Genomic DNA, 8,917 nt, shown 5'->3' on the forward strand with positions numbered 1-8,917 from the left:
GAAGGTGGGCCTGTGATCGGAAGATCGCCGGTTCAAGCCCCGGTACCGACAACATCAAAAATGTGGGCGGGGTAGGTGGAGCACCCACATCAGCCCCCACCCTCGTTCACTCCACCCTGGGCCCATGAGCAAGGCCCTTAACCTGCTCCCTAAACAGGTCTCTCTTGAAAATGAGTTCTCGTAGCCCAATGAGACTTCCTGTATAAATAAAGTGTAAATGAAAAAAATATATATCAAGGCACTTACTTTGTATATGTTTGAAGTTATGTGCATTTAGTAATTTTAATTTTAAAAATTTAGCTTTCGGTTATTTATTTTCTTTCAGTCTAAAACAATGTCATTTTCAGTTCGTGGCTGACAGCCAGTCAGAATTCGGCCTGTTATGGTTGCTAAGATACGCAAAACAGGAAGTTAAGAATGAGGGCTGTGCATGGAGCGCCGCGACAATAGTGGGAATATCATTTTTTCCCCTGTCGTCATTATTTTAAGGGGTTAAGGGCCTTGCTCATGGGCCCAGGGTGGGGTGAATGAGGGTGGGGGCAAATGTGGGTGCTTCACCTACCCCACCCACAATTTTGATGTTGTCGGGCGTGAACAACAATCAAGCCTTCCGGATCGAAGGTGAAACGTTTCAGCACAAAAAAAGTAACTGTCCAGATGACCTGACTGAAAAATGTTGGGTTAGTTTTTAGTATTTTACCTTGTTTTATATGGCGCTTTGATTTTTTTGTTTTTATAACACTATTTTTTATTTTAATTGCTTTTTATTGTTGTATATTATTGTCTGTATGCCATATGTTGTCTGTCTAAAACAGGTCTCTCTTCAAAATGAGTCCTCTTGACTTAATGAGACTAACCGGTCTAAATAAAGGTTAAATAATAAAAAAATTAAAAAACAGCAAGTCATCACCCATCTGTAAAGCACGGAGGAGGCACCATCATGGTCAGGGCTAACCCAAATAATCCCGCTTCACTGCAGGTTTAAAGTAAATCGGTCACAAGTTGGAGACGAGTTAATATTTTTAATGTTGAAGTTCTGATGATTTATTTATTTTTTATTAATCGATTCAAACATCAGTACTTCTGATCAGATTTGAATTCTTTATTAAAATAGATCCTACAAAAGAAACAACAACTCACTTCATACTTTATAGACAGCAGCTAAGATCGGTTAATTTTTTCATCAATCATCAGATTTCTGTTCGTCATGGCAGCTGGAATCCAGCGGGTTTCAGGAACCAGAACTCTTCATTTATGTTACGACTCCGACGTCGGTTCTTCAGGTCAGGACGGTGATTCCCTCTGAGTCCAGCTCCACTGAGTGAACGCTGACGTCCCCCAGACCCTGAAACAGACCGCTTGGCATTATGGGATGTTTTTAAACTACAGGTAGTGCAACACAGTGAACAGAGACAAACGGATGTTCGATGCTCCATCAGACCCACTTTGTTCTGATTTAGTTTTTCTTTCTCTACTTGAACTTTAATGGTTATCCGTTCATGCCCACTGCGTACTCTGAAAGTATCAGATACACACACAAGTGCAGCGTGTGTACTTTATACTTTTCTGGTACAAATTGCACATGGTGGTTATTGAATTTTTAAATACTGAATACATATGAGGTACAGAATTCGTATTACCAGTAGTATGTTTACAGAACCTGGTCCTGGTATGTACCTGGTACTTACTGAAAACACCAGATCTGTACCGGGCCATATTACGTTCTGCTTCTCTTCAGTGTTTTTGTGTACTTTAAGTTTTGTGGTTCTTCGTTGTGTACTAGAATTGGGGTTTGCTTCTCACCGGCGTTCTGCTGAGGACCTGCAGCACCGCTTCCTGCTGCCGAGGTTCCCGGGTCAGCAGGTAGAGGAAGCCGCCCCCGCCGGCGCCGGCCAGGCTCTGACCCAGGACCAGCGGCCTCAGGGCCTCCATCATGACCCGGACTGAAGCCGGCTCGCAGCCCGGCGCCATCAGCTTCTTCTGCTGCCATGAGCGGTCCAAACACTGACCCAGTCTGACCAGAGAACCTGGGAGGGGAGAGGGGACAGGAATGTGACTCCTCTCTGACACAAGGCATTATGGGAAACGTAGGAAACAAGACAAACAGGACACGATGAGCTACTGCTCAATATTCAACAAATATCAACTTCATGATGCAGAATAAAGATAATAAATGAATAAATCATAAAAACTTCAGAGTTGTTGGTTTAGTTTTACACATTAGACGAAAGAAACGGACCAGCTGGTTCTGACTGGAGGAAAGAAATCCACCAACCAACAGACAGAACCTGCTTCAACTAATTAATGTGCAAAGAATCAACTTCCTGTTGTTTTTAATTCAGTTTGTGTTGAATGTCCAGCTGTAACTAGGTCCGAGCTGCCGGTTCTGGTTCTAACCCACCTTCTGAACACGCTCTGGCACACTCCTCAGAGTTGGACACGAGCTGCTGCACGTTCAGAACCATCGACGGCAGACGGCTGTACCAGCTGCGGACCACGTCCTGCAGAAAAGAAAAACATCATGAAGCAGCGTCCCAACCGGGTGGTTCTGATCCAAACGGATGACATCATTTCACATACAATCATTTAGAACTGACATAAAAACAGGGTCTGTTTGTAGAGAGGAGTGGAGCATCTTCTCTGAGAGAAATCTTTCAAAAACAGCAATATACTGGACCTGCAGCAGGTTCCGGGCCAGACGGGTTTTCCCTGTGTAAACCAGCAGGAGGTGCTGCTGCAAAGACACCAGGAACTCCTCAGGAGGACACAGACGCTCCACCTCCACCTGTAGGGGCAGAACTGCTCGGGAATGACCCACTTTAACTCCGCCCACAAGACCGCCCACCTGGTCCTGCCAGCCGCCACCTGCAGGAGGAGGAGGGGGATGAAGGAGGAGTATGAAAAAGGAGGGGGAGGAGAATGAAGGAGGAGGGGGGTGGGAGGATGGAGGAGGAGAATGATGAAGGCAGAGGAGGATGAAGGAGAAGGTGTAAGATGAAAGAAGAGGACGAAGTTGACGGTGTAGGATGAAGGAGGATGAAGGAGGTGTAGGATGAAGGAGGAGGAGGCTGAAGGAGAAGGTGTAGGATGATAGAGGATGAAGATGTAGATGAAGATGTAGGATGAAGGACAAGGTGTAGAGTGGAGGAGGAGGAGGAGGATGAAGGAGAAGGTGTAGGATGAAGGAGGAAGAGGATGAAGGAGAAGGTGTAAGATGAAAGGATGACGAAGTTGATGGTGTAGGATAAATGAAAAGATGTAGGAAGAAGGAGGAGGAGGATGAAGGAGGAAGAGGACGAAGGAAAAGATGTAGGATGAAGGAGGAGGAGGAGGATGAAGAAGAAGGTGTAGGATGATGGAGTCAAGGAGAAGGTGTAGGATGAAGGAGGATGAAGGACAAGGTGTAGAGTAGAGGAGGAGGATGAAGGAGAAGATGTAGGATGAAGGTGGAAGAGGAGCCAACAGACCTGTGGTGAGAATCTGCTCCAGGTGCAGGACTCCGTGGATCAGAGAGTCCGTGTCGTAGGTCCGACCCGTGCATCTGTAGACCGCTGCCAACAGTGCCCCCGCCAGGATGCTGCTGGTACCTGCAGAACAAGAACCCACCAGGTTCTGAAGGGTTCCCTTCAGCTGCAGCTGAAACTTTACGTTTGAAACATGGATGCTATTCTGCAGTGTTCGGTGAGCGGCTGTGTGGTTCTGTCAGGTTCTGACCCAGTCCAGATCCGGTCGGCAGCTCTGACCAGCTGTGAAGCTCCACCCCTCCACCCCATCTCTGCATCAGCTGATGGTCCAGAGGATCCTGGGAGGACAGAGACACCAGGCCGCTGCAGACACACACCGCCTTCAGCAGAGCTCCTGCAGGACACACACACACACTCTCAGAGGTTCTCCTAGTTTGATCCGTTTACCCAGCAACCTGTCGGTCCGGTACCGGGAGCATGAGGCTGACAATGGTCCTTCAGGTCGTCCAGGCTCTCACACACCGTCTCCGTGGAAACCCCGCTGTCCCGCCCTTTGCTGCAGCTAACCAGCAGGAGGCGGGGCTTCAGGATGCGTCGGGCTCTGGCCCCGATTGGACGTTTCCCGTCAACCTTCACCGCCACGTTGGTCACGGAGCCGCCGTGCTCGAAGGCGATGGGTGGAGTGTCGCTCCAACCACCTGAAACACGAACACCTTTACTGGAGACGCGTTCGGGTGTTGCTGAGAAGCTGAAATGAGTTTCTTCTACACATAAAAGTGCACCCGAACACACCAGGTGTGATCACACAAAAGTAATTAAAAGCGTTCCTCACCTGCCAGGTCCAGTCGGGCTGGACACTCCACTTCTTGCCACTCCCCAACCGGTGGCATCACCCCCCGCCCAATGCAGACAAACCTCTGCGATGACATCACAGCCTGCCGGAGCAGCACCTGTCCTGCGCCTTCATAGTGTCGCGCTGCTCGCACCAGCAGGTCCGGCCTGCAGGAGGCGATGACTCGTGTCAGCACCGACCCAACAAGACAACATCACGAAGCGAGATGCTCACCTGCTCAGCCAGCTCCGTCTCTGAGAGGCGAGAGCGTAGACTCCGCCCCTCAGGTTCCCCTCCTCTAACAGGATGTAGGCGGCACGCCAGGCCTCATTTGAAGCCGGTCCACTTCTCAAACCCCCCTTCCCCCCGGCCATGCACACCAACACATCAGCTATGCAGGAGAGACAGCGAGCAGCCACGCCCATCTCCACTCCAAGCTCCGCCCCCTGCTCTCCACTTCCTGCTGCAACTAAACAAGATTTTATTCATTTCAGATTTAGTTTCTGATAAACACAAAAAAAGCTTCATGCAGGAAAACAAACATGTAATTAGTTGCCACTAGATGTCTCTACACCTCCAGACTGACAATTTAAAATTGTTGTTTTTGTTTGTTTTGTAAACATGTAGTTTCACTTTACAGCCCACAGGGGGCAGCACAGGTAGAGTTCATTTTAGATCAAATAAAACAATAAAAGTTAAGAGACTCACTACTGTCCAGAGTCTCCAGTAGCACCTCCTGCTGGCCTCCCAGGACCGCTGCCCTGAAGCAAGGCAGCATGCAGGTGTTGGTGAGACTCCGCAGGGCGTCCGTCACCCTTCTCCTCCCCGCTAGGAACAGAAGCTCCTCCCTCCACTGGAGCTCTGCCTCCTGGTGTGTGAGCGACAGCACCTCCCTCAGAGAGAGTCTCCATGCCTCCCTCCACCTCCTCAGACACCCAGACCCCCCCAGCAGCCAGTTCACCCCTCCCTCCAGACCGACAGCGCCTCCTCTGGGGTGGAGGACCGGAAAGAGTCGGGCCTCCAGGAGGGACTGCCGTTCGCCTCGGACCCACAGTTCCTCCGGCCTGAGAGGAGGAAGGAGCAAATCTTAGTTCTGGTTCTGGTCTGCGAGCTGAACCGTGTCGATACGACCCAGAGTTTACAAGTTTTATTTATTTGTTTGTCTCGTTGACGGCAGACGAAGGAGCTGATCTGTGTGTTAAAGTCTTACTGGACTCCTGTGGAGCTGAAGAAAACGCTCCAGCGCTGGTTCAGGAAGGAGGAGGTGCTGTCGTCAGAGGAGGCCTGAGGAGGAAGTCACCATCATCATCATCATGGTCTGAAGGTTCTGGCTCCCTGTCGGTCACCTCCATGTTTTTAAGTATTTTCTGTCTCAAACGTTGTCCTGGTCTGCTCTGTAAATCTCCTTTTTGTTGCTTTTAAGGAACCTGTTACTTTATTCAACAGTGAAATCTGGTTCTCCCCCCGACCCGAAACGGAAGAAGCGGAAAAAAGAAAATGGACGGATGGATCTGGTTCTAGTGAAGGAATAAAATCATCATAAATTAAAGAAATGTTCTCGTTGGGGCGATCAATAAACTCGTTTTCCGTAGAACATCTAACTTCTTGAACTTAACGCTACATCTTTCCAGTTTCCCAGTTTTTCAGAAGTGCAGTGAATGCATCACGATGATGAAGATAATTTTACTCCGAGCTGAAACAGAACCCTCTTTGTTCAGATTTTCTTTTTTTTTCTTCATGTTTTGTTTCAGTCAGGCAGAAAAAAGCAGAAACCCATAAAACTAAATAAAATAAAACAAATTTAGTTTGAGCTTTCTGTGACATCACCACGTTTCCATGACAACCGGCTGCAGGGTGTTTTACCTGCAGGTCGTCGTGCACGCCTATAACCGTGTACACATTCAACTTCAGCTCCCCCAGCTCGATTCGGTGTCCCTGGATGATGATGTCACTGCTGAGCGCCAGTTGCCTGACGCACGGCGACACGGACGCTTCGAGACCCGACAGCAGACAACCAGACGGGACATCCAGAGGACCCTGAGGAACACCAGAGGACATTTTTAAACATTACGTTAAAACAACAACAACAAAATCTAAAAGTTTAATTTTTAACACAAAATAAAATCAACTCCTTTCTGGATTTTTACAAAAATAAACAATTTCAACAGCAGCCGCTGCTCAAACTCCAACATAGCTCCACATGTTTGACAATAAACTACAAGAAGAGGAAAGAGAACCGTGATCCAAACAGTGGCTCTGATCACCATGGTAACCACACCTGTGTCACACCTGAGTGGAAGAAGACAGAACCTAAATTATCCGTCCAGTCGTGTGTATTTTTTAGAAGAGTTATTATAAAAGATTTAAACATTTTAGACATGTCAGAGCTTGGAGTGACATCATCACCCGTCAGTTCTATGAAGATCTGTGAAATCCTCCTCGTTCAGCTGTGTTTGTGTAAAAAGAGTTAAAGTTCTGAAACAGCAGCTCATTCATGGAGAGTCCAACTTCCTGTGACCCGTTTAAACTCTGAGGGTGGTTGTGAAGTCTGAGCTGCAGATCCAAACAGGACTGGGTTTAACCGCTCACTTCTATTATCGCCTCATGATCAAAAATATAAAAATTGAGTCGTCGTTAAACAACGAATGCAAATTTAAAAACATGCTGCATTAATGGTTTTTTTTTTACTTTTTTATTCAAATAAATCATAATTTTAGGCTTTATAATCGTTTAAGTTGCATAAAGAGACAAAGTCTCCAAACAGGATGCCGAAGAACTATGAAGATATAAATCATTTATCTTTATTTCTGTCAACAAATACAGAGATATTATTTCTGGTTTCTGTTGCTTAATTTTACCTTTTTTTTAATAAAAAAAAAAAAATAAATCAAATAAAACTTTCTCTATAAATAAAAATTTATTTTACAGTTTTGTCTGTCTCCTGATCCAGTTTCCTGAAGTTTTCCTTTGATTTCATTTTGTGAATCAACAGTTCTCCACACTTTCTGAAGTTTGTTTTTTTGACTTCGGCTGATTTTCCTCTCAGTTCTCGAACCTGCTGCGGCTCTTAAAAACTACCAAAAAGGTCCGCTTTTTGGAATCAGCGTGTAATGAACGCTGGACTGAGGGAATACCGTATTTTCCAGACTATAAGTTGCAGAGACAACTAAGAAAAACTTAAGAAGTACAATGCCCCCAAAAGTGATGTGGAATGAGATTGGTGAATTCACCGGTAACTTGCTTTTCGGACTCGTTGGTTCTTATGTTAATTAAGCCTGTTCAGTATCCCAGGTCTGTTCTGTGTGTTATTGTTATTTCACATTAAATGTCTGTTCTTGTCTAAATAAATGCGACTTATGCTCCAAAGTGACTTGTATATAGTTTTTTCCTCCTCGTGAGGCATTTTTTTGACTGATGCGACCTATACTCCAGAGCGACTTATAGTCCAGAAAATACGGTAGTTTGACGCCGTTTTCCCCCTCTGACCTGTAAGTGACAGTGTTGAACCACCGCTCCAGTTGCCACGGAAACGTCTCCCTCCAGAACGCTGTTGATGAGTCGAGCCCCGTCGCTCAGCCGGCTCTCAGTCTGCAGGGAATAAACAGAGTTTTAGAAGTTCAGCTACTATGAAGCGAGTTTCTGTGTTAAAGCTATTAATAATAAACATCTTACCTGTTGTAGACATCTGCTTCAACGTCGTGACAGGACTGAGGTGCTAACAGCTCGTTCCACTGCAGCTAAGTCTTAAGTAGATCTCTGTGCCTCGTTTCCAAGATTTACAGCAGTTTATGTGAAGAATATTTTATAAACATTTACACCAAAGTCTTTTCCTAATAAAGTGTTTACCATATTTTTCGGACTATAAGGCGCACTTAAAATACTTTAATTTTCTCAAAAATTGACAGTGAACCTTATAATCAGGTGCGCCTTATGTATTAATCCTGGTTGTGCTTACTGACCTCGAATTGATTTTATGTGGTTATTGTGAACGAGTTGAATAAATTTTGACTTATCCGACTGTTTTGTTTTGCTTCATGCGCCTTATGTATAAAAACAGACCCGTTCATTGATATTGCGCCGTATAGTCTGAAAAATACGGTATTCACCGGCAGCAGTAGAACAAAGCTCTTCTGGATCGCCTAGGGATCGTGTTCGGTCTGAGTTTCTCAGATCTCTGCTGAAATAACCGTTTGATGTTAAGCAGATGTTAGAACATTTTTAAAACCCCGTTTCAGAACCTGGACTTCTTTTAAGAAGATCTGTTGAGTCCTGCTGGAAAATGAAATCAGCAGAAAGAAGCATGAAGTCTCTAAAATGTCCTGGTAGATGATGCATGGACTGTGGCCTTCAGAAAACCCAGTGGACCAACACCAGCAGAGGACATGGACCCAAACCATCACTGACTGTGGAAACTTCACTCTGGACTTCAAGCAACATGGATTCTGGACTTCTCCACTTTTCCTCCAGACTCTGGGACCTCGATTTACAAATGACATGAAAATTAACTTTCATGTGAAAAGAGGACATTGGACCACCAAGCAACAGTCCAGTTCTTTGTTTCCTCAACAGGTAAGACACTTCTTATGTTTGTCTCCTCAACAGGTAAGACACTTCTTATGTT

The 8,917-nt window shown here is 45.8% G+C and overlaps 1 protein-coding gene across 1 annotated transcript in view; it reads right to left on the reverse strand.

Moving 5' to 3' along the window:
* Nucleotides 1-1,269: 1,269 nt before the first annotated feature.
* The window catches only part of LOC119415472 (L-fucose kinase), a 15,236-nt gene continuing 7,588 nt past the window's right edge, over nt 1,270-8,917 (reverse strand). Inside the window, exons 11-23 of the mRNA XM_037682613.1 lie at nt 7,783-7,884; nt 6,160-6,333; nt 5,507-5,580; nt 5,005-5,360; nt 4,531-4,765; nt 4,297-4,463; nt 3,935-4,162; nt 3,715-3,858; nt 3,468-3,587; nt 2,678-2,865; nt 2,402-2,501; nt 1,804-2,027; nt 1,270-1,345 (exon numbers count right to left, since the gene is read on the reverse strand). Of these exons, the coding sequence (XP_037538541.1) occupies nt 1,280-1,345; nt 1,804-2,027; nt 2,402-2,501; nt 2,678-2,865; nt 3,468-3,587; nt 3,715-3,858; nt 3,935-4,162; nt 4,297-4,463; nt 4,531-4,765; nt 5,005-5,360; nt 5,507-5,580; nt 6,160-6,333; nt 7,783-7,884 (2,178 nt within the window). The 3' untranslated portion in view covers nt 1,270-1,279. The remainder of the gene's footprint in view (nt 1,346-1,803; nt 2,028-2,401; nt 2,502-2,677; nt 2,866-3,467; nt 3,588-3,714; nt 3,859-3,934; nt 4,163-4,296; nt 4,464-4,530; nt 4,766-5,004; nt 5,361-5,506; nt 5,581-6,159; nt 6,334-7,782; nt 7,885-8,917) is intronic.

Source organism: Nematolebias whitei, chromosome 10, assembly GCF_014905685.2.
Source record: "Nematolebias whitei isolate Nwh7 chromosome 10, NemWhi1, whole genome shotgun sequence".
Taxonomy (NCBI): domain Eukaryota; kingdom Metazoa; phylum Chordata; class Actinopteri; order Cyprinodontiformes; family Rivulidae; genus Nematolebias; species Nematolebias whitei.